Below are 27,204 nucleotides of genomic sequence, written 5' to 3' on the forward strand. Positions count from 1 at the left end.
ATTGATCTTGCCCCTCCTCAATTTCCATTCATATGCTTTAGCTACCTTATCATGCGTCGACCTCTTCTTGATTTCTTCCTCCCTTTCCACGTTCCTGATGAAGTCATCAATCATTAATGGCACATGTTCTATGGCTTTCAATCTCTGTGACATTCTAGCCCCCCCCATATATCCTTCTGGATCAAAGTTGGGCCTAGGGTCTCCTTTCACAAGGTGGAAATATTCTAACTTATTTTGCAGTAAACCATAACTTTTTGAACTCTTAACAAGAAAATTAGAAAAGGACAACAAGCCAGGCATAATTGACTACTTCACATGATCTGTAAGATTTTTAGCACTGGCTATAGACAATTGCCTAATAAATTCCAAATAAGCAATTATATCCGAGATAGTCATAGGCAATAAGTAAGGTTCTCCCTCGAACCCATACATCCTAATATGTGTGTAATCCAAGAAACAATACCAATCCCCCTAGTTATGGGTAATGTGGCTTTCTTCATCAAAATCTTTAGGTCAAAGGAATTTCTTAACCTGAGGGGAAAGTGAAAAATCACATGGATGTCCAAGCAATTTGTATAACGGTTTCACAAAATGTTCTTCAAAGTGCATGTACTGCTTGTTAATGTATCTTTGGTCTGATAACCATAATTGCACTAGCTTGTGGATTCCTTCTCTATCATACTCCCTAATGGATAGACCTTGAATCCACAGCCCTATATCTTGACCAACGTATAGCAACATATGCATAAGGTGAGAGTAGTATCTGAAATTCACATTAACCATGTCTCCCTTTAATTTTTCTAACCGATGTTTGATGGCACGAGCTAATTAAGAAGCATAATCAAAGGTCCTTGGGTCCTTTGATTGGATGTCGGCACAAATCACCATAGCAACAATGTCCATTAATGGGGAGGCTTCCATGCCCAACACTTGTGCAGTACAATAATAGGTAAACTCTAAGTAGGGATAAAACAAGTTAACATCAAATGGGGCTTTGTCAGTATCTGCAAACAAATTCATAGCTCCTTCGGTCTTTGGCTTGTGTGGTGGGAGTCTCCATCGTTTGTACATTCTCTCCATGTTTAAATACTCGTCCACCAACTTTTTAGCATCAACTTCATCCTCATGCCCCCATTCCAAACCGAAAACTTTCTCAATGTACTCTTTACTAATTGGCAACAAGCGATTCCCTTTATAGCCGCAAATGGTTTGCGTTTGTGGGTCATACATGTCTACCAACATTGTTATCAGCTCTACATTCACAAAGAAGTTGGGAACGATAAGTCTCCCTAGATTCAGATTCCAAATATTGCACACTAGTTCTACTACAAACCTTCTAGCATAGCTGAAAATGAACAATTCATACCCTCGAACCTCTGTCCAAATGCCCCTATGTTTTCAAATCTATCTTCCAATCCCTTATCATCATTCTTAATCTTTCTAGACCGGTGACTTGAGAGAGGGAATTTGTCTATTAGGTCCTGTTATGAGGGTTGACCTTCCTTTTTCTATCATTTTGGCTTTTCTTCTTTGGTTTCAGGAGGGTGAGGTTCTTTGTTCTTATTTGTTTTATCTTTCCTAGATGACGAAGCTTCCATCTTTATGTTCAATTCAAAAGAAGACAAGAAATTTTGAGAAGCACTTACAGTTTTTACTTCTTTCCGTGAAGAATTTTGTGACCCTTGTTGCACCAGTTCCTTCTTTCCTTGACAAATTTATCCGCCTGAACAATTATGGTATCCGAGTAGTTTGATTACTTATGGTACCACAATGATCATTAAGAAATGCATTTTGAATTTATGATGATGTGACTCGTTTGGATTCGTGTAATATTTCCTAGCGGATTGATTGTTCTTTTTTGCTGATTTCTGCCTTTCGATGCATGAGTGTGCCACATTTCCCGAAGGCAATCTTTTCATGTTCTTTGATGCCCTAGAGTCATCGATGCCCATCTTCAGTATAGACCCAGCACTATTTATTTTGTTTTGATGAAACTCTCTCTTCGCTCAAGTGTTTTCACTTTTATCGATATGCATTTTCTATCAACAACCATATTTTGATGAGTTATCCATTGAATTCATCGATATTGGATTTTCAATGAAAGTTCTTGTTTTGCCATGCACTCTAATGCTTTGCTCGATAGCTTTTTTTCATCGAAACCCCTTTTACTTCGATAAGATTTCATTCTATTTCATCGATCTGTGACTCTGGCCATAGGGCCCCACTTCATATCCACTTTGATGAGTCTCGTGCTTTGGCAAATGCTTTTGGGATTTCACCGACATATCCTTTTCATCGATGAGACCATCTATATGAGACCGTGCCCATTTTCATCGAACCGGATAATTCAATGGAACTCGGTCTTTCAATAGATACTTTGAGGGTCAAGTTGATGTGTTTGTCTCACTTTCTTTTCATTTTGATGGATCATGTTGCTTCAATAAGTTGTTTATCCCATTCATCGAAACCCTTGTTTTATCGACGAGTTCCTTTCACTAAAATTTGGCATGATTCCATCGCAATGCATATTTTGATGAAACTTTGCCTTTGCCAAGAGTTCATTCGATTCTTCCGACATCATCCTTTCATCGAAAAAGTTTGCTTTGGCAAGACTTTTGTTATTTTCATCAATGTTGGGTTTTCGATGAAACTTTAGTGTCACTAGGTGCCTTTTTTATTTCCTCAACATTGCTCTTTCACCGAAGGGCTTTTCTAATTACATTTTAATGCCTCTCGGGTTACCCTAATGAGGGTTTTGACAGTCTTCCACTAATATGTGAATATCTCAACCAATACTTAATGGAATCAGGTGTTTCGAAAGCCAAAATGAAGTGGATTCACGCCTCCATCCAACCCAATAGGTTTCAGAACCTAACACTACGTCTATGACAAGAAATAATGTTTGTAATCAGACTGTTATGCACAATAATATAAGAAAATGTGTGCAAAAAACTACTTTTACTGACATTGCAGTATTTCTTATAATTGTATGACTATTACAGTGAATTCATAACTTTGGTCTGCTAGATGTCTCTTTTTTTAGCTGTAGAATCATTACAATTTTTTTGAAAAAAAAAATTTGTAGTTATTTTAACACGTGTATTATTAAATTAATGGTTGTTTTATTATGCAAATAAGGGTAATCATTACATATGTATTAATATAACGTGTTATTTTTTCTTTTTGTAGAAACGCACTGATAAATTCAATGAAGGTGATAAAGTTAGGATGTTGGATCTATTTGATAGTGTTGTTGTTGGCATTGGGAGGATTCACTCCCTATCTATTCTTCATGGAATAAAATTAAAAGGAACAGGCGATGCAAATGTGAACATTTTAACGGTCACAAGTAACATACCTCTTCCTTATGAAGACAAAATAGATGGAGTCACAAGAGGGAACCTTCGCAAGGTGACCATTAAAATATTTGCAGAAAATGATATAGTTGAATATGTTTATCATGTTTCTTATTGTTTTATGCAGTACTTTGAATATTTTGAAAGAGTTGGAAATGTTAGACAGTTCAGATAACCGAAAGACAACTGAGAGGGGGAGAGTGGGGGTGAATCAGTTATCACATATTACCAGAAGCATTAGCAATTTAAACTTTAATACTGAAACCCAAAACATTAATACCAGAATAGCAGTTAAACCAATTAAGCATAAACAGTAATCACAAAATAAAAGCCATCCACATAACACCAAGATTTGTACGTGGAAAACCCAGTAAAGGGAAAAACCATGGTGGGAAGCCTACCCACAGTCAAATAATACTTCTGCAGTAAGTATGTGAATTACAATTGAGGGCAATGCACTTGCAGGAAGGCCAACAGACTAGAGTGCACTCCTCATCACAAAACGAGTCTCACTGACTACATATAAATCCAAACTACAATTCGAAGAAGTGTTGAACTGCAAAAGATAGCATATCCTATGCCAGAGTACAATTCCGGTTAAGCTCAATACCGAAGGACTAAATCCTCTTCCATAAACCCAATTCGATCTCCAATGATCAACCAACTCCTCTGCCTGAATGATATTACATTATTTGCACATTACATTCCTTGACCATGACCTTTTACATTAACCATGATGATCTACAATGAGATCTTACATCTATTTATACAAACCCTCGACCATAAACAATCAAGTCGGCCACTAGATAATAAACCGATTACATAAATACAAACCATGTCGACCTTAGACCAAACAAGTAATATCAACACATAAGACATCCTAGAAATACATCAATAGGTCATATCCACATGTTACATTAGAGTTGGTCCATAACCTAGATCAAACAGGACCAAGTATAGGTCCACACGCTTCAGTAATGATCTCCATCCGCCAAGTCTCAAACATGATCACCAATAGCATCCTGAAACTCCACCAGAAGCTGCACCAACACCACTTATGCAATTCATCAAAGATCTCCATCAAAAGCTCTACCGGTGAAACCCTCGTCAGAACCAGAAACCAATCTTCTAAGCAAGCAGGATAGCATCCAATCTCTAGACCAAAACCAACTGACCAAATATGAGTATAAGTGTCATGAACAAGCCAATTCCATCATCAGACTATACTAGATCCTGTCAGATCATGTCGGATCCAAGTTAACCAAAAACCACTCAACCTACTGGGACCAGAAAGGTGCCGATAAAGCATCCAAATAGCTAGTGTTGACATCAATGACAAAACATCAATGCAACACATAATCAATTCCACCAAATGGCCAACAGGAAACTCTTAGACAACTTTGACATTTTTTATTATATTTACATATATACCCTTAGACAGATTTGACATCTTATAACTTGATTTATATATACATATTTGCATTATATTTTTTTTATCGCAGATTACCTTGTTTGTCGTGATGTTCGATCAATCTTTTAATTCTAACATGTAGCTTGTTCGTATATGTAATATTTTTATTTGCTTTTGTGATCTAGTTCGAGTTTAATGTTATGTTTTTTTTGCATTATAAAATTTTTAAATATACTACCAATAAATAAAAATGATTAAATATACTACCAATGGATGTAAATATATGACTAAAATAAGGACTAAATATGTGATTAAAATAATGACTATGATGACTAAATAAATGACCATTTAACAACAATCAATGATTAAATTAATGACTCAATATATAACTAAATTAATGACTAAATATATGACTAAATAAATCACTAATATGACTAAATAAATGACCAGAGACTAACAATAAATGACTAAATTAATGATTAAATGTATGACTAAATTAGTGACTATCATGACTAAATAAATGACCAAATAACAACAATCAATGATTAAATATATGACTAAATTAGTGACTAAATATATGACTAAATCAATGACCAAATCGATGACCAAATTGATCAATCAAAACAACCAATGGTCACGTGACCAAATTGATTTATGACTAGCAATAAATTACCAATGGTCACGTGATCAAATTTAGTCATTTATCTACAATTTTTGGTAGTTTTTTTAGTCATATATTGATGTTTTTGTACTAGTGAATAGACATTGTCATTAGTTCTTATTCCTTTTGCAACTAATCTCCTCAAACTTCCTTTTTTGATTTCACATTTGGACCCATGAAATATGAGCTTATAACCTTTACTACACATCTGGCTCTCACTCAACAGTTGATGCCCCTTAATATAATAAACATGATCAATCTTATATGCTTACCATCAATGGAGATAGTATGTTTTCCACAAATAGATACAACTTCCTCACTTGCAAAATTTACAAATCTACCATCATACTTCTCAAAATTAATGAGCTTTCTTTTATCACCCATCATGGTTTGAACATTCGAAATCAATTATCCACACTTTAGGCTCTACTTTTGCATGCAATTTTATCTTCACACTTATTCATTATTCATTGTTCATTATTCTTCTCCTCTATAGCTACAAACAATGATTCTTCATTTGAGTCATTACCATCTTCATCTTTAGATGAATAAGTCTCCATTAAACAAAAATTCTTCTTAGGCCTGTCTCTATCATCTATTCTCTTATTTTTATTATTTCATCTGTAGCTATTGTAATGCCCCTCCAGGAATCATTCTTATGATAGATGTTAATGAATCTCATGTGTGCTTTTGACTTCCTTATTGATGAGTGAATACCTCTTGATTGACATACTTTATGGTGTTTTGATTTGGTATATATCGGTTATTCAATTTATCTATATGTATGATTAGATGTAAGATTTTATTTATGTGTACTGACCCATGGACTGACATATTTGCTTTATGTATGAGATGTATCATGTGTTCGACTTCATGTATGTGTTTGATTCTGTATGGGGTGTGAGGGGATGATCTTCTATCACTCACTTCGAAGAGAAGTGGAATGTCATGACACTCCTTCACTGGTGTGCCTGTAATTGTTGGATATATGTATGTATGCTTTTCTCGGTGATGCAGGGTTGCAGGTACAAGGCATCGACTCCACCTAGTTTCATAGGTCCAAGCGTGCCTACATAATCCTGATGGAAGTTGTGGGAGATAGCATAAGACTCGTTTCTCTAACCCTAGCCTTCGCTCGACATTATAGAAATGTTTTCAGTCTTGTGTCAACCCGATCAAACTGCCACATAGGCAAAATCCGATGTCCTTGGTATGTTGTGTATGGGTATGTGTCTGTGTTGTATTTGATTTATTTTGTTATAGTGTTTTGGTAGTTTTTAATTATAAATTTTTATTATCAGGTTTTATTTAATTTGGGTTAATTTAATTTAATTACTTATGTTTGTGTGTTTTAAATTTAAATAAAATTTATATATATAATATATATGTATATGGATGGTTCTACCATAATAATTAATTAACAAATTAATATTAACATTTAAATAATTAAATTAGGTTATTAGTTAAAAAATAAAATGATTAAGTTATTTTTTTTCATCGATAACCAGGATATTATATTGCTTAAAAAGGGAAAGTTTACAGCCAAAAAGTTGTTAAACAACCTGCCACTACATGGGGTCTCACCCCTACAAAACCAACTGAACTTGAATAAGACACCAGACCTACAGGACCAACCACCACAAAAAACCAACCAAGCATACACACAACCCCTACAAATCCTGACAGCCCCAAAAGACTTGTCTAACGAAACCATCCCAAGGCCTCTTCCCTTGAGAAGCTCAGAATGCCCTGGCTGGGGCCTGCAACATGCGACTCCCTCCCTCCACCTAGCACTGTACCCGGTCTGCCACCACGCGGTGAACCGTGCTCCACCACCTTCACGTGCTTCCGTGGAATCTAATGACGAACCAAAGGCCTCCCCTCCTCATCCAAAGGAGCTTTAGACCGAATTGGGGTCTTCTTCCCACGTATCCTCACTCTCTCAGTCGGCCCCAACTCTCGCACAAAATTCACCACCTCCCTCCAACCCTTCTTGTGTTCTCAAGCTGAATCTCGATAGGTCGAGAAGCCGACCAAATCAAGAACGGCTGCAGCCCCTCCATCTCCACGCCAATCCTCTGCCATGGTTCTTCCAGCATCTTCAGCGCTTCACCAACAATAGCTTGAGCCACCATGCCATCCAAGGCACCTGACCATTTAGGTCGCAGCACCAAGGACGCAACCTATTGCACCTCCTCTGTCGACCCTCCCACCGACAAGGCCAAAGCAACAAACAATGACAAAATGTCAAGGTTTGTTCGAGGATGGCAATTAGACACCAAAAATTCCTCCCCGACCATCAACTGCACTGTCGTCCAAAAAACCTCCCCATCCACCTTGAACACATTCATCAATTTATTACTCGAAATCAAGCCATGAAAAGCTCGCATCTGACCGTCAGACGACAAGGAAAAATTTGCCTCCATTCTACCTTTTCTCCTCTCCAAAACCTGCACACACTAACTAGCCAAAAACCAACAACTTTGAAATGCCAGGAAACCAAAATCCAAGACCTTTAAAAAGATCACGCCATCACATGACATGATAACTCCACATGAAGCGCATCAAACCACGCATCATCACAAGGGCAGCTCGTCGATAGCCTCCATCATCACTCCAACACCTCCAAAGCCACTTGCAACACATTCATAGATCACAATCCACGAGAGACATAACTTCCCACAAGTCCAGTGTCAAAATCAACCACATCAAAAACAACTCAGGTTCTCTTCCCTTTCTTTAAGCAATTCAAACAAATTCATGAGAACATATATTTTGAAAGTCCTCAAATAAGCTAAAGTTTTTATCCAATGAACCATTCGCTCCCACATTCAAAAGCTTGTCAGCCTCGACATTTGCTTCCCTGAGAACATCAATCACCTTAAAGTCTTTGAACCCACATAGAAGAAATTGCATTCTTCTAATGTGTTTGTCTAGATGCCACTCCTCCATACGACCTCTAATTATCCCGTTCACCACAATCTGAGAGTCTCCCTCCAGGTGGACTTTCTTCACTTCCAATTTCTTAGCCATTAGAATGGCTTCTAAAGCTGCTTCACACTCAACATCGTTGCTAGACCAATCCACCAATCTGTTAGCTCCAATGGCTAGAATATCGCCACATCCATCCTGGGCTATGACCCCAACACCAGAGACCTTGGGATTTCCCCTTGAAGCGCCATCAAAATTGACCTTAGTCCAACCCTTATCTGGTGGACTCCACTCCTGTCTTACTTCACCCACCCTCTGAGGATTATCCCTCAAAAGCCCATTAGCAGGCCTAAATTTTATCAAAGGCCATCTCACCAAAACTTCAGCATCAAACTGAGTGAAAGGAGACTTAGCTAAGTTTACTTGTGAAGCAACATTAGTGACTAATTCCAAGATTGCTTTCTCCAACCTAATCAGAAAGCGATCCCTAATTTTCACTTTATCTTCAAACAATCTTCGATTCCATTCTTTCCAGAGTTCCCATAGAATAGTAAATGAAATTTTTTTCCAAATGGCAGCAAAGATTGAAGACTTACCCAACACAGGCCAAGATTCCAGCCAATCACGTAAATTCCCTGCCATTGGTCCCTTCCAGTTCAGTCTCTGCAACCCACAACGCCATGCTTCCTAGGTGAACTCACAATTGAGGAGAAGGTGGTCCACATCCTCCTCCTCCTTCTCATAGAGCACACAGTGGAATGGACCTTCAAACCCCATTTTCTTGAGTCGATCTCCTGATAAAATCCACCTATTGCCAGCAAGCCAAGAGAAGGCACCCGCCTTCGGTAAACACTCTTTAGCAAAGCTTAGCTTCACATTCCTTTGTTCTGCCCTCTATCTCCAAAAGAGTATACCCCAACTTAACTGAGTAGCTGCCACTCTTGGCACCACACCAAACTATCTCATCCTCATCCCTAGAGCTCAACACATCTCTGTTGTTAAGGACATTCCTCAACAATCGTTCATCCACCTCCCCCAAGTTTAAATCACGGGGATCCTTCCAATTCAAACGCTGGCCCAATGCAGACGTTTCTTGAGACAAAAATTCACACACCTTGGAACCCCAAATATGAGCAATCTTATCTTTAATCCGTTGGGGGACCTGGGAATCCAGCGATGGACATCCATCCCAGGAATCCTGCCAGAAGCACGCCTTTCGCCCATCACCAATCAGCCAAGACAAATGGTTAGTAATCAGGCTCTTGCAGCTCACTAGAAAATTCCACAAGGTGGATCCTCTCGGGGGTCTTCTACCGTAAGTATCCTTTCCTTTTCCCCACTATCCAAATACTTAGCTTGTAAAATACGGACCCACCTCTGCTCCGGCTTGCTATACATTTGCCACACTAACTTAGCCCCCATAGCCTCATTGATTAGCTTCCAATCGCAAAGCCCCGCACCTCCTCCTCCTTTGGGTTTGCATACTCTGTCCCAGGCAATCAGTAGTATTTTGTCTTGCTCCTGATTTCCATTCCACAAAAACTCTCTCATCTTCTGCTGCATATTCTTTATGACTAAGCTTGGGAGTTTAAAACAAGCCATTGGGAAAATAAGCATAGCCGATACAACTGTCTTCAGCATCAGAAGACGGCCAGCCGAAGTGAGCCACTTGCTCTTCCAACCCTCCATTTTTTCTTTGCAATCATCTAACAACCCTTTCCAAATTTTTGTCTTCCCAACTCCAGCAAAGAGTGACATTCCAAGGAATTTCCCAAGAAGCTGACCAATCCTGATCCCAAACAATCTGGCTATAGCCCTTTGAGACCCAACTTCAGTGTGGAATAAAAAAATCTCTGACTTATTCCAATTAATTTCCTGCTCAGTAGCCCAGCTAAATCTATCTAGTACTTTCTTCATTACCGTTTCTTCTTGCATGGAGGCCACACCGAAAAGACAAGTATCATCAGCAAACTAAGAATGAGTTGTGGAATCCACCCCATTAGCTATCTCAATGCCTTTCCACATCCCCTGAGATCACTTTCGAGCAATCGAACAGCCAAGAACTTCTGCCATTAGAATGAAGAGAAAGGGGGATATTGGATCCCCTTGCCGAATGCCCCATGAGGTGGGGAAGAAACCTTGCGGGCTGCCATTGACTAAAATTGAAGTTGAAAACTGCATAATCATACTAGAAATCCACTTTAACCAAGGCTTACAAAACCTAAACCTATTTAACACAGCCACCAGGAAAGACCTATCAACTCTATCATTGGCTTTCTGAATATCTATCTTAAGAATCATTCTTCTCTTTCTTCTCTTCATGACCGTGTGAATTGCCTCATGAGCAACAATAACCCCATCCACAATGTTCCTCCCTGGGGTAAATCCACTTTGTTCACAAGAAATTAACTTATCTAAAATCAATTTAAGCCTATTAGCAGCAACTTTTGTTATGATTTTGTAGGTGGTATTACACAACGAGATCGGACAAAACTCCTCAAAACCCTTCGGCTTATCTTTCTTAGGAATAAACGCCACCAAAGTACAATTGAATTCCTTCAAAACAAATCCCCTTGACCTTGAGTCTTCGGCCACATCTAGCAACTCCCCACCAAGAAAATCCCAAAATAACTGATAAAAGAAAGCTTGAAACCCGTCTGGGCCCGGTGCTTTCTCCCCACCCAACCCAAAAACATTAGCTTTCACTTCCTTCAACGAGACTAGTTCCTCAAGCATCCTATTATCATCCCTAGAGACTAAGGGAGAAATTAACTCCAGAAACTCGGCCTGCAAGAAGTCCTGACCAAACCCGCTCTTCCTCCAAAGATTCCCAAATAAATCCACCACCTCCTTACTAATATGGTCTGGGTCCTCCGTAGAAGTTCCATCCACTTGTCGCAGAGAAAGGATTCTATTGAGGCTTCTCCTTGCCTTCACCGAGCAATGGAAAAAATTTGTGTTTCTATCACCGGCTTTAAGCCAATTCTCTCACGATTTTTGTTTCTAGTAAATCTCCTCCCTCTACAAAACTTCCCCATATCTACTAAGCAGGTCTTTCTCTGTGAGATAGTCCACTTCATCCATCCCTTTAGCCAAGACTTTCACATTCAAAGCCCCCAGATCCCCTTCAATCCTACTTTTTTCATCAAAGATATTACCAAACACATCCTTGTTCCAAGATTTCAGTTTCTGTTTCGCATAACTAAGCTGTTTAAAGAACTGGAAGGCCAAGAAGCCTTCCACCACCGAGGCCTCCTTCCACCAAACAATCACCTGATCTCTAAAACCCAACTCCCTTAACCACATCTTTTCCACCTTGAAAGGACACCTGAGCGAAACTCCATCTTTCTGCACAACCAAAGAGACCGGGAAGTGGTCCGAACCTAAAATAGCTAAAACTTTAGCCTCAAAGACTAGGGGAGCCAAATTCCAATCCCCTGCAAGGAAAAACCTATCTAGTTTCTCAAGAATGTTGGAAAATCCTCGTCGTCTATTGGTCCAAGTGAAACTCCCACCTTTAGCAGCCACTTCAAATAGGGCATTAGAGTCCACAAATGTCTGAAAGTCAGATTGCGTCCTGCACATCCTTCTCACCCCTCCACACTTTTCCAAGAAGAAAAGAGTGGCGTTGAAATCCCTAGCAACAATAGATAAGGTCGGCCTCACCTCCTCTAATAGCTTGGTAATATCCTTCCACAATCGACACTTCTCCACAGCCAAAGAAGGACCATAGACATTGATTAGAAAACAAGAAAATTTCATAATCTTTGAATTCACCTTTACCATCTACCAATGTTTAGAGCTTGAGACAGCATCCACCTGAACAACCAATGGATTCCACAAAATGCCTAACCCTCCTGAAACCCCTTCTGATTCCACAAAGAAACTAGACCAACTCTGCCTGACACCAAAAACTCTAGCTGCATCTTCTCTTCCTAATTTAGTTTCCTAAATGCAAATAACTTCCAGCTTAGCCTGATCAAGTCCTCTTTTGATCAGGCATCTCTTGTTAGGGGTATCGCAGCCCATGACATTCCATGTTAGGAACTTCATTGCTACCCAGGAGAGAACAAGTCTCTCTCGGATCTAAGCAATCTTGTCTGACCCTTCATGTTTCCTGCTTCCTCAAATAACTTCTGCCTGTTTTTCCTACCCCTCAAATTCCCTTTGGACTTTGAGGGGTTTGTTTTGGTCTGTTTAATAGTCCTAACCTTTATCTCCCCTACCTCAACAGAAAGCCCCAAAGAATCATCACTAAACCCATCCTCATCGGATTCCAACTCTGGTGTGATGCCATAATCCACCTTGCCTTGGGACATGTGGATGTCTTTAAAGCTATTTGCTCTTTCCTCTGCAATCCCTATTATAACACTTGAATTTTGGTTCACCAATGACTTGACATTCAACCCCTTCTCCAGGCCCTCTAGCTCAGACTCAAAAGTAGAGAAAAACCTATGCTAAGAGGGGATCCCCCCTCCTACTGCAAAATCATGGAGAATAAACTCGTAACCAAACTCCATTGTCGATCCTTCATTTTGGAGGCAAACGTTCCCACAACCTTTGCTATTTGCTTGATGCACATGCACCCCATCCGCACAGCCTATCAGGGTCTGAAGACGATCCACAGAAGTCTCACCCAGCGAGCCATTCGCAACCGCATCAATCTCATCCCCAGTAGGGTCGGAAGCCTTCAACAAAGCCTCCCGAGCAGAGAAAGAATCCAAGGTCACTTTGACCCCACCTAAAACTTCAGGAGTCTGGTGATGTTTCCCAGCTATCGAAATGGTCGGATCAAAGCCCAACTTCGCCTCTATGTGACCCGATAGCTACTTTGACACCTCCAATCCTGCTAACAACTGCTCCTTCAAAGCTCTATTTGCCCTTCCCTTGCTCTTCTGACCTACCTTGCAATCACGATCCTCATGTCCCCATTCTTTGCATGACTTACACTTCACCATGATTTCTTCAACTTCAATCTCGTGTCTCCAAAGGCCCTCTGGTGATCTAATCTCGACGTCCTTCGGAAGACCTGGGTGTGGTTTCCACATGATACAGATACGGGCATACATGCATGAATTCAACTTATCAACCGCTTCATCTGACTTGATGAATTTCCCTAACTTATCACCAATACTCTTAAAAACTTCCTCCTTCCAATATTCATGCGGGAGATTATATAATCTGATCCAAACAGGTATTTCCTCTATGGTGGCTTGTCGAGGGTCAAAATTGGGGGTCCAATCCTTTATGTAAAACCCTACTCCCATCATCAAGAACAACCCAATGTTCGTCAGCTCGATTTTCTCCTCGATTGTCCCAACTATAATAACGAAAAACCCATTTGTTAGGGTTTTGATCTCAAAATGGCTCCTCCACTCTTCGTCAACCCAATTCCTAATCTTAGCAAAGGTCGGCCAATCCCCTCCCCACTTCATGAAGAAAGCTCTGGCTCTCAAGACTTGTACTGATTCCTTCCAAGCCTCCGAGTCGATACAAATACTGACAGTTCTCTTTTCAGACGTTATCGGTATCCCGCCAGTGGTCTGGTTATCTGGAGTTGCTTACTCCACTTCTTCCTCAATCTATCCTCCATCTGTTGCTTACTCCACTTCGGAAAGTTCAAAACCCGAGAGTGCCCCCATTTGGTTGTCTTGCTCAAAAGGGAATTTGGTTTCACCAAAACTAGCTCCCTCCCTCCTCCTTCGTCCCACGTCCTGCCACTGCCATTGGTTTGTACGCGGTGGGTGCCATGGCTGCTTGTTTTCCATCCATCTGTGGCCATTCTCCCATTCTCGTGAACGAAAATCGCCGCCTCCTGCAAACCCTAGCTTCCTCTGTCGCTCCATGTCATTCATAATATGGTTATTCGAAATCCTTTATAAAATGATTAAGTTGTTAAATAAATATAATGATGGGGATTAATAATTAAATATTATATTGGAGAGATAGTAATTGAATTTAATGGAAAATTATTAATTAATAGATGAATTGACTATAAATGAAATTAGAAATGAATTTAAAATAAATTTAATAAAATATTAGAAATGCAGATTTGTTAACTTTTGTGAAGTGATGATTTTAGAAAAAATTTCCATTTTTTGTGAGACATGCATAGGATTGGAGTTTGCTTTTGGATTTTTTTGGATTGTCTCGACTTGCGAACTAAGGTAGGGATTAAATCATATTTTGTTTGTGATTATAAAAGTGATGTTGTGAATTTTAATTTTATAATTTTAATTATGAATTTTCTTAATTTTCTATATGTATGGATGGATTGGGGACATTTGTTATTTGGATTTATCGCCTGTAAATTTGGGAGTTTGACTGATTAAGTCTTTGCAATTTTTTAAAAAATATATATATAATCATTTCTTTGTCTTTATGTATTTTCCTGCTGTTAAAATTTATTAAAAAATTTAATTGGAGATTTTTCTTAATATGACATTGTATTTATCAATTTTAATTATTAAATTCTATTTAGTGGGTTGGGAATCCATAAATTTGATCTTTGTAAAATTGTATTTACAGAATTTTAATTATGAAATTATTATTTTAAAAGTATTGATTTTTGTCTTTAGAATTTAATTATGAATTTATTTTTTAAAAAGTATTGATTTTTGTTTTTCTTTTTAAATTAATTATGAATTTTTTTTTTTTTAAATTATTGATTTTTGTTCTAAATTAAATTCTGTGTTTTTTTTTAAATGCATAGTGAATTTTATTTTTATGCCTAGCATTATAATTTGATTTCGCCCAGTCTAATTTTTAATTTAATTAGCAATGTTCATTATGCACAACAAATCAAGTTCTTATGTGCCCTACTATATTTAGTTTATATGCCAGCAATAAAATTATCATTAATTATTAAATTATTTTGCACTGTGATTAATATATTGTGCCCAACAATTTTAAAACAATTTTCCAGTGATAATTTATTATTAAATTAATTTGGCGGCATATTAATTATTAATTTAATATGATATTTGCCCTGCTTATTTATTTGTCAATGTTCAGCAACATATTTTTTTTATGCCCAACGAATAATTAATGTGTCGGTAATAAAATATATTAAATGATATTTTAATTTATGTATTTTATTTTGTCAAATATTTTAAATGGTATTTTAATTTATAATTATGATTTATTTGGATGATTAATAATTAATCTTGCTTAATTAAAAGAAAATTATTATTATTATTAATACTTTTATTGTTTGGCATATACACCTACGAAATGGACTTTAAATTAGTTTTATTACACTATCATATATTTATGGTCTCATAATTGAAACCCTCATGTATAGTTGGATAATAATTAATACTAATACTTAAAATGTTTTTCACGTGGTTGTTATCTGAATGTTATCCATATGCCTATGAAGTGAATTTTATTAACCTTGGTATTATTTCAAAGTTTTATTAAACCAAACCCTTGACCTTTCATGTTATAGTAACCTAAACCAACAAGTGTCTGGGTTTTGTGTCTTTTTGTGTTGTTTTGGTCCATATGTCTTTGTGGGCTCCAGAGGTTGGTCTTTGAGCTCAGTTTCTTTTGTCAATGTTATTATGTTCAAATTTATGTTGGGCTTTAATTATGGAAGTTTGTGATGGTTTATTAGTCTCTTGGTATTATATGATTACTCTCCTTTTGAGATTGAGCTATGTTGAGTTCTTTGATGGAAGCTTTTGTATTTGAGGCTTATGTGGTTGAGATGTAATGTAATTCCATATTTGGTTGGATCTCATTATTTGGTCTATGGTGCTTCCGATCTTTTTATGATGATTTATTTGGTGATGGTTGGTTTTGAGAATGTTTGTGTCAGAAGGGGGAGTGGCTTGCAAGTGGGGGTCGGGGTCCAAAGTGGTTGTCAAGATGGAAGTTGAGCTTAACAAGATAATTGGATGCCCCACTCATGGCGTGAGTGCTCGTTTAGGCTTAGGATGAGGTCTGGAAGGCCTAGAATGGCAAAACCAACTACCTTGTCCTCATGAAAGGTTTGTTGGGTCTACATGAGTCTTGTATGGAGGTCGAGGGTCGAGAGAGGCTGCCAGGATAACCTAGGATAGGGTCATGACCTATGCAGACTTGTCAGGATAACCCATATCAAGTTATGTGATGACACTCTCCCCTTGTGAGCATCGGTGTCCTACTTTTGTGCTTGTAGCCTTTGGAGTATTCCCGTTTGAGTTTCTCTTGGTGTAATTTATTTGAGTCTTTACCCGATGGAAGTGTGTTTAGACCATGTGTTGTTTTTGCTTGTTTGCTTGCTTGGGGTCATATGTCTATCTCCTAGCACTACGGGTGGTCCTTCGAGTTCCACATGGTCGAGTGGTAGTTGCCCTCTTCCATCAGGGTTTTGGACCTTTTTTTGCATGGTTTGCCTTTGTGCATCTTCCAAATGCTACACTTAGATATGGTCAACTATGTGGATAGCGTGTAGATATCTTTCAGCTATCATATTGTGCATATTTGTAAATTGGATGTAACTATATTATGTATATGACATTGAGGCCAGTGATGTAACTATAATGTAATCATGATGAACTATATTGTAATTATGATGTAATTTTGATGTAAGTTAAATGAGGTATAGGTGATGAGTGTTATATTAGAAAATGGAAATGTTGATCTTTAGAAATTAAATATGTACATGTTATTTATTCATTGCCTTGCATGTTGTAGTAAATTATTGTTATTGTTTATTCATTGAATTTAGCTTTAGAAGATGTTTTAATGCAATGTAGTTTCATGTTTCAGTTTTATGTATGGTTAGTTTATTTTAAATGCTATCTTGGTTAAGCTCAAATGGGTATCGAATGTTAGTAGGATAGATTTAATTTATTTAACTTTGTAAGGAAATTAAAGTAACACTATTAGGTAACCTTAGGGGATGGTTCAATAGTCTTTCTCCGCTTGTGCAATTTAGTTTAATCTTATCATTTTACTATTGTGGAATGATTACTTAATATTTAAAAAATATATATTTCACTCTTAATTGCATTTGTTTAGTTAGATCCTCTAGGGTTTCTTGGTGGGGCGTTACAGCTATCCTTTTCCTTATTATCATCATCAGATCTCATACCATAATCTTCTTTGTAAGTACATCTAGAAGAATAATAACCTATCCTTCCACAATTGAAACATTTGAAGGGTAACTTGTCATTTTATTTTTTGGATCCTTTCTTCAGTCTTCTCACAAAATTTGCTTTGATCTCATCCATGTCATTACTTGCTTCAAGTTCATCTTCAATCTTCTTGGTAGATTTGAATGTTCCTTCTTTCTTCTCTTTTCTCAAATCATCTAGCTCAATAATCTCAAAGGCAGAGAGTGAGAAATATAATTAATCCAAAGTTTATTTGTCCTTATCATGACTTTCTTCAATGTCATACTTCTTTGGTTTGCATCATTTCAGCAGTATTAACATCAGTTTCCTTACCACTTCACTTTCTTCTAATTATCTACCAATACCCTCAATTCCACTCACAAAGTCATTTACTTGATGTAGATAGCTTTCAATGTTCTCATCATCAAACATCCTTAGGTTCTCAAATTTATGTTGTAGATATGTCAACTTGGATTGCTTTTTCTTTAAATCACCTTCATACACACTGCTTAGCTTCTCCCAGGTTTGTTTAGAAAAATTCAATCCCATAACCTTAGCAAGTACTGAATTACTTAAACAACTGATAATTGCAACTCTTGTCTTTGCATTATTCTCATATGCCTTGATATCAGGCAGAGTCTGAGGACCATTTATCGAAGCAATATACCCAAACTTGATAGTATCATATATTAGTCGGCAAATATTCCAAATGACATTCCATCATTTCCTTCTAATAAGAGTAATTTGTGTCATCAAACTTCGATGCTTTGCAATTAACTTCTTGCACCATTTTGGATCTTTCTCAAGTAGTTAGGCTTCACTAAGAGGAACCTCACTCTGATAGGTCAATTGTTAAACATGCCATAGGACTAAGAGGGGGGTGAATCGCTCTAGACCTCAAAATACATTTCTTCTTATCTTTTAAGCTTCAAACCACAATTAACTTACTAATATAATTACGAAACATGAAAGCACAAAGCACAATAAACACATGAACATCATATTTACATGGAAAATCCTAAACAAGGAAAAACCATGATGAGAATCACACTCACAACATGAATAACTGATTACAATGTTTAAGGCTCAAGGATAAGGATCTGACTGCACCTAATTGCACTTGCAAGACTAAGGTACATAACCTTAGGGCAAGATACAAAGGACTTTCATTATTGAGACTCACTATCTTAGGGAAAGATACAAAAGACTGCACAAGTTTCCAAAAGGAACACACCTTCTTTTAGCAAGTACAGTGAATAGATGAATTGAAATGAACAGGATCTCCTGATCATGAAACTATCCTTGAACCACTGTGTCAAGTGACCAAAATCATGGAAAATGCATCAGAGATCAAACACCATCATACTAAAGATATTATCATCAAAGCTCTTCACAAATTGACTTTCGCACCAAATTTGTTTGCATATCATTCTTATCTATTTCATAACAATTCATGCACATTCCAAACATCAACTCATATAATTGCACATCTATATATACAAGATTATTCATTAAAACCATATTTGAGGGTTGGCCATAAACAAAATAAATAATATTACATAAATTTGGCCACCCATACCAATAGCATCCATTGTGGTTCACTCCAGGAGATAAACGGGACCCAAACACATCACAACACATCCTTTTAAGTTGATTCCAATGAACCACACAAACTAACACATCCTCCAAAGTCAGCATCAAACAAAATGTGTAGATAAACAATAAAGCGCGTTAACTAGTCGACCCAAAAACATCATCCAATGCATATCTAGACCATAAAAGCATGATCCAAATAAGATACACCACCTTAATCAACCAAAAACCAAAGCAACTGACATGAAAGAACACAAAACATCATAACTTCACTTTCTAATCAAACTAGCACTAGAAAATTGAATTGGAACACTCAAAAACCAAATGAACATGTCCTCCAAGTCGCAACACTTGAATGCACATATTTGAGAACCACCAAGCATTCTATGAACCAGTTCTAACCGAAAGCCTCGCTGTTACAAACAACAACCACCAACTCTACCATTTGAGCAACAAAGGACCTAAAAACCTAATAGTGCAATTTGCATAGATCATAAACATTGTATCCATAACTGCAATCCATAATCTTCACAAACCAGAGGAATGCAAAGGATTTTTCCATTGGAACTTTAAATACTCTTTTTTGCACTGCATATTGAAACTTCCACTACACTAGCCTTTTAGAAACACCTCATACTCAACATAACCACCAAATCACACAACAACATTAGAACACTCACTTTTGGACCATCTACAACACATAGTGACATCATTGACAACACTTGACGAGTTGACATCAATGACAACACAACTCAACATAACTCAACTTTCCAACAATAGGTTCTTCCTCAAGTCCTGCTCATCAAGAAATAATTGTAGTCAAAGATAAATCCATCAAATGTTTTGCATATCTTGAGGAAAAATAAAGATAGTTATGATAAAGAAGAATTTGATAAGATCATGGAAATTATTGGCACTAGTATGAGGGTAGTGACTATCCAGATGTTGGAGCATAAGATTTTTCATGGCAAGCTTGTCAAAGAGCTCAAGAGGTATGATCAAATTAAAGACACCCCTATTCCCTCATTTTTAAGAGATAATGATGGACAATTAAAAGATAGAGAATAATGGAAGAGGAAAATCATATAAATGTTACCACAAGCTACTAGTGTTGTTGATTGTGATAAAGAAAAGGTAATAGATAACATAAATGATCAGTTAAATAATATATATTCACTTGAATATAGGATGGATCATTGTGAATATCACTTATGCTATTCAAGAGTACATTGATCATTTGTCTTGGCTCCATTTGTTTATCGGTCATTATATATGATTAGAAGGAATGAACAATGCCACTGATTTTATACTTTGAAAAATATAGAACCTTTCCAGACCCAGAGGTCACAGGTGTCTATGGAGCATCAATGAAGACAAAGCATTTTCAATTTGACATTATTATCACTTTTCTCTATTTTTCAGCTTCCACTTCTTTTGAGTTCTTTTCATGTTGTTAATTTTTACCAGAAAGCACCCTCATTCAGCCAAGTAAAGAAAAAACATAGTTGCAAAATTATGTCACACTTTAATTTTTGGAGATCAGACCTTGCCAGATCAACTAGATCATGGATACTCAATGATTATTAAAAGAAATTGAGTGTAAATGAATTGCAATCATATTTTAGTGTCTTGGTCTCCAACTATTCACTGTCAGCAATAAACTTATTTCTTTATATTATTCTCTTGAATTTTTTTAGTTTGAAGACTCTCCACATCATCCAAGCAGTGAAAAGGAGATGGATCATCAACAAAGCTTGTGTCTCACAGCCTCAAAATCATTCTTCTCCAACCAATTTCAGTTAATAATGGCATAACATCGACCTTGGAATTTGTATTCTTCTTGTGGTTATGAGTTTCTTCTTTGGTTTTGGCCAGTGCTTCTATTCTTGTTTGTTGTGGCCAACAAAGATAGCTTTGGGTATATTCTTCATTTGTAAAGCTTTGTCAAATGCTTCTATTCTTGTTTGTTGTGGTCAAAAAAGATACCTTTGGGTATATTCTTCATTTGCAAAGGTTTGTCAAATGAAAAAGTGATATGTGTGCTATGATCTAAAGCTTTTTTGCTCCCTTGTTTCTATAAAAGGGAATTTAGGATCATTTGGACAGGTTCTAAAATTTTGATCCAGGCAGGTAGACATGGTTAGTTAGTGTCTAGCTTTGAGTCATAGAGAATAGTTCTAGAAATTAGTGTGCTTATGTAATATCTTCAATCATTTTGAATAGAAATGGATATACTACAAAATCATCTCCAAATTGTACTCACATTTCTCATATGAATCAATATATCAAGATATCTTGATCTATCGTTCCAATTTCTTTGTTATTGTTTAATGTGTTCATGGGTTTCTTTTAATGAAAAAACTAAATTTTATTAGCACATTATTGTGGTTTTGTGAGAACAATTATGATTGGTAAGTAGAATTTTGTGGTTGAAATTGCAGACACATTTATGTAATGCATAAATGAAAAGGTTCAAATGATTTGAGTTGATGTTATTGTGTTATTATGTTTCGGATTTGCATCTGGACTCCATTTCCCAAGGATTTAGGCACAATCTATTTATAGGTTCATATCATGCTCAAAAATATTGAGAATCAAAATAACTTTTAATTTCCTATTTGTAGGAGTAAGTTTAGCTTAGAATTTACTTCCAATTGTTGAAATAATGTTGTTAAACCAAGAATGTAACTAGAGTTGAAGTTGATCAAACTTTCCTTGGCATATTTTCATTGGAAGTTATCTACTATAAAAAATAATGTTTGTGCATAACTATAATAAGATTTTAAGGCATTGTATAGGGAAGAGCCTAAAGTGTAGAGGATGTCAACATTTAGTTGAATCTTGTTCGTTGGCCACTAACCTTAGAACCTGTAGATTGAAAGATTGGTTAATTCATAGGTGCTCTGGGACAATCAGGTGGAGTAACCAATAGGTATTTTCTAATTTGAGAGATGTTTTGAAACCAAGAGTGGGATCCAAAATTGATCCATATCCAAAACACCTATTAGACACAACTCAAACTGAATTTTATAGAAAATTTTTGGATGATATTGTGTTACTTGGAAATATTACCATAAGCCAAAGATAATCTGAAAATTGTAAACCTTGGTATATGAAATTTATTAAGAAACAAATCTCTTGTTGTTGTAAAATGCATGTGCAATTTTATTATTATTATGATGTTTATATATATATATATATATATATATATATATATATATATATATATATATATATATATATATGTTGTACTTTGTATACTAACATGTTTATCCACGAATGTGGTATTGATATGCCACTTGAAACAATCAAGGAGTTTCTAGAAGATTTATTTTTTGAATGATATAATGGGCAATTGTTCTATTTAAGTTCATGCATTTCCTGGACGATACTTTAATTGTGGCAATTTTTCATTATTAGGAGAATGTATGTATGAGAGTATTGAAAATGATTTTGGACAACAACTAGTGGATGTTAAAAGATTTAAAAATGTTGAGTATCTTCTTTAAGGATGGAGAAATGGGAAAGTGTGTCAATTTGATCATAGAAAAAGTTAGTGTAAATGCATTCATGTCAGAATTTAAGAGTAAGATTGTACCAAAACATGTGAGACACTCTCAACATGCCAAATGGCTTGATGGTCAATTTACACATCTATAAATTCATTTCCAATTGGAAGTATACTATCAATGGTGGAATTTTAATAAAACTATACTCTTGCTCCACAAGAGGAAAGTTAGTCTCATTACTACAATTTAATGTAGGTGGCTTTTTTTATATATATTGTTTATAGACATGCAAATGATAATACAGAGGATGATAGAAATTTTTTGAGCAAGTACCATTTCTATTTAAGTGATAACTAGATGCACTCATCAAAGTTTGTTCAATTTTTTCAGGATATTTTATACAAATTTAAGAGAAAGAGGAATCAAAAATTCTTATATTGTCAAATAATTGTACATGATAATTCAAGAATTCTCAAATGTTTTATTGGTGAAGCAAGGCTCACAAGGAAAACAATATCCAACATATATGAAGTTTTTTTTAAGTTGGACATGGTAAAGGGGAGCATGATGGAGTTGGTGCATGTGTTAAAATATTTCTTGTCAGAGAGATTAAAATTTAGGGATAAAGTAAAATTTAAAGATGTACATGCGATTGTGGATTGGTGCAATACAAGATTATCTACTGGATCAAGCGTGAACTCTACAATTCAATGATTCTTTCGGTTAGTTGAAGAAGAGAACATTGTGCCTATATTTGATTGTGAGATGATTAACGGATCTAGAAAATAACATCCATTTAAGAGTTCAAATGCAAGAACACAAGGACTCTCTGGATAGGGAAGTTTGCATATTTTTGTCAGTTTTGTATTTTATGTGATTTGGAAGCATGTGAGAATATTAAATGGGTTGAAGAATGGAAGCAAAGATCATTGACACCTACTCAAACATGTGATCAAATTGAAACAATAATTGAAGAGAATGATCAAGTGTTTGCATTGAATAATTATGACCATGTTTCAAACCTTGTACAAAAAAGTAATTTAATTCAGAATTTATATCATTTTTTTTGCTTTATTGTACCATGTATATACATAAATTGATGAAATTATATGTCACATTAGTTATTGGTTTCAATTTTGTTTCCAAGACATGTGTATGTTGTTCTTGCTCCTGAGGACAATAAAGAGGAAACATAATATTGGTTGGCTTGATGTGTTGAGACGAAACATAAGTTAATTGAACCTCAAGAAGATGATGGTGGTTATCATTATACAACTGGTTCAGTGGTGGTTGTTGATACTTGGCTATGAAAATATCTGACAAGGAAGAATGGTTTGCTTGCATTTGAAGATTATGAAACACATATGAAGATTATACACTACTCACATTTGATTGTTGCAACAAATATACAACTAGTTAGATATCACAAGAGACCTGCTAATAAAGAGTCGTGGACAATTTCTATGGAAGAACACAAGACAACTATTAATGCCCTACAAAAAAGAAAGGATGCAAATGGTACAATGGCATAAGTAAATGGAGGTGTGTCTATATAGTTTTATATAAATTTAAATACATGTTTTTCAATTATATTGATATTAGTTTACATAGGTAAAATTCATTTATTGTCATTTTGTACTTTGATAAATTCTAATTCTAGACCCCTTTAAGCCATCTTAATTATAGATCACCTTAAGTCATCCTAATGAGATGTCACATTAAGCCATCCTAATTAGGTCCATCCACTTAACTCATCCTAATTAGATGTCCCCTTAAGCCATCCTAATTCGAGGTCCCCTTAAGCCATTTGAATGAGATGTCCCCTTAAGCCATCCTAATTAGGTCCATCCACTTAAGCCATCCTAATGAGATGTCCCCTTAAGCCATCCAAATTAGGTCCATCCACTTAAGTCATCCTAATGAGATGTCCCCTTAAGCCATCCTAATTAGGTACATCCCCTTAAGCCATCCTAATGAGATGTCCCTTAAGCCATCCTAATAAGGTTCATCCCCTTAAGCCATCCTAATTTGGTCCATCCCCTTAAGCCATCCTAATGAGATTTCCCCTTATGCCATCCTAACGAGTTGTCCTCTTAAGAGATCCTAATTAGGTCCAATCCCTTAAGTTGTCCTAATGAGATTTCCCCTTAAGTCGTCTTAATTAAACATCCCCTTAAGATGTATCCTATTTGAATATATCTAATTAGTTTTTGTTGTAGGTAGATTCTTATTTTTGTTGTAGGTGGTGTTAATGAATACTACATGTCTAGATGCATTTGAAAGTTCATGACAAATTAATGAATTTTCATAATATAGTAAGCTTGCATCAGTTGTTCAATGTTTAATTAATTTCTATTATTTGATATATATAGTGCAATTTAGTAATTTTTTGTGTATTCAATTAATTAATTTACTTAACTTGATCCGTTTGTTATTGCATAGGTCTCCTACAAGAATATATATCAAACATGATTGCCTCTACAAGCATTGTGATTGAATACCAACAATTTGGATCAATTTTGTATATTCTTGAACTATATAATTTAAAGTGGATCAATTTTGTACATTGACTTGTCCTATTTAACATGTGTGTACATTTCTTAAAAGTTTGTATAATTTATTGCTTCATTTGTAATGTTATTTGTATATTAACAGTTCCTAAATTGCTATGTAAATGAAATTTGTTATGTGTGTGTTTATTCAATAATTTTTTGAAATATGTTATATATAAATTCCTAAATTGGTACTCATTGTTATAAATGAACTATAAATTTCAAAAATTAATGTATTTCTAAAAATTCTAACTAAATAATGAACTAATATGATTAGTCTAAGTTATTATTTTCAATGACATTTAAAGCATACTAAATCACTAAATTGTGTAATAACATGACATATAACTTGTCCATCTTATAAAGTACTAAAGCATGTAATAATTTCCATGAAATACTAAAGCATGTACTAAAGTCCATGAAATTATACTGAAACATGTATATAAAAAGATATCGTCCATGAAATAAGTGTATTGAAATACTGAGTCTAGATGATATATTGAAATGTAATAAAACAATTATACATGGAGGTCCCTTAAATCAAGACTCCTCTTCAACCCATGCAAACCAGGATGAACAAAATCACTCTATAAAAGAAAAATACAAGCTTGAAATTAGACTTAAAACTATTTAAAATGGTTTAATGAATACTTTAATTTATAAAATCAAATTTAAAACTATTTAAAATGATTTAAAATTCACTTTTAAAATTTAAATAAAATCAAATCTAGATTTTACCATATGAGATTGTTCATCCCCTCCCACGTCTAGGGGCTTTCCATCTCCACGAACTTGGTCATCTCCTTCCACATCCAAGTGCTCTACATCTCTAGATGCAGATGCTATGGGCATGTGTGTACTTGTCTCATGTTGTAGTTAAAAAAAAAGTAAAACACACATGAACACTAAAATTCAATTGAAATATAATTGATTTTAAATCAAAATTAAAAAAATAAATCTTAAGACATCTTAGGAAATCTTAGGACATGCTCTAAGTGGCAAGATCAGGACCAAAATTGTCAATAACAATGTCCTACAAGGTCAAAGAAAGTACATGTCAACCTACAAATTGATGTTGATCCATTTAAAAGACCTACAAAATTTTCATAGAAAAATATAATTGAACCTAAAATGCAGTTGATGACTCTTGCAATTGACTTTGATCATATGGGTGTGCAAAACCTATCCTCGTAGTGGTGTCAACCTACAGAGTTCACATGTATTTAAGAATTTAAGTAATTCAATTTTTAATACAAATTTATACATGTATAGAACTTTATTTATAAATGCAATTGAAATACATTGGCTACCTTGTCTGCTATAGTTGAGATTGGAGGAGCTCCTACCACAACAACAGGTGGATCATCCGACGTGGAAGTCAGTTGATCCCCCTAGATACCAACATTAATATTAATATTTATAAATATTGTATGATGAACATTATTATGACTTAAATCATAAATTATTAAAAAAGTTAAAATTATATAATCTATATTTAAAACGTCAATCAAATTATACCCCAAAGGTGTGTTGAGTTACACAAGTGTCGACAAAAAACAAAATCGATCAAAAGAAGAAGTTGATGTGCTTGTAGCTATCATCGATGCGTGTGTGTGTGTGTGTGTGTGTGTGTACATATGTCTATACATATCATAAATTATTAAAAAAAGTTAAAATTATATAATATATATTTAAAACATCAATCAAATTATACCCCAAAGGTGTGTTGAGTTACACAGGTGTCGACAAAAACCAAAATCGATCAAAAGAAGAAGTTGATGTGCTTGAAGCTATCATCGATGTGTGTGTGTGTGTGTACACACACACACACACACACACACACACACACACACACACACACACACACACACACACACACACATATATATATATATATATATATATATATGTATATATATATGTATACATATATTGTATATATGTGTGTGTGTGTACATATGTAAATACATACATATATATGTAAATACATACATTTATATGTATATATATACACAGACACATACACATACACAAATATGTGTGTGTGTGTGTGTGTCTATGTCTGTGTCTGTGTGTTAGAAACCCAG

The 27,204-nt window shown here is 35.6% G+C and overlaps 1 protein-coding gene across 1 annotated transcript; it reads right to left on the reverse strand.

Moving 5' to 3' along the window:
- Positions 1-9,215: 9,215 nt before the first annotated feature.
- LOC131029396 (uncharacterized) lies at positions 9,216-10,276 on the reverse strand. The gene is made up of 2 exons (XM_057959861.1): positions 9,674-10,276; positions 9,216-9,557 (listed from the first exon to the last, which is right to left on the reverse strand). The coding sequence occupies exons 1-2, from the start codon at positions 10,274-10,276 to the stop codon at positions 9,216-9,218; spliced, it is 945 nt and encodes a 314-aa protein (XP_057815844.1).
- Between the last annotated feature and the right edge of the window lie 16,928 nt (positions 10,277-27,204).

This window comes from Cryptomeria japonica, chromosome 6 (genome assembly GCF_030272615.1).
Source record: "Cryptomeria japonica chromosome 6, Sugi_1.0, whole genome shotgun sequence".
Lineage (NCBI taxonomy): Eukaryota > Viridiplantae > Streptophyta > Pinopsida > Cupressales > Cupressaceae > Cryptomeria > Cryptomeria japonica.

Coding starts and splice junctions, on each gene's coding strand:
- LOC131029396 (XM_057959861.1), bottom strand. CDS start 10,276: ATGAAGAAAGTACTAGATAGATTTAGCTGGGCTACTGAGCAGGAAATT. Junction 9,558..9,673: donor AAAAGGAAAGGATACTTACG/GTAGAAGACCCC, acceptor TGCTTCTGGCAG/GATTCCTGGGATGGATGTCC.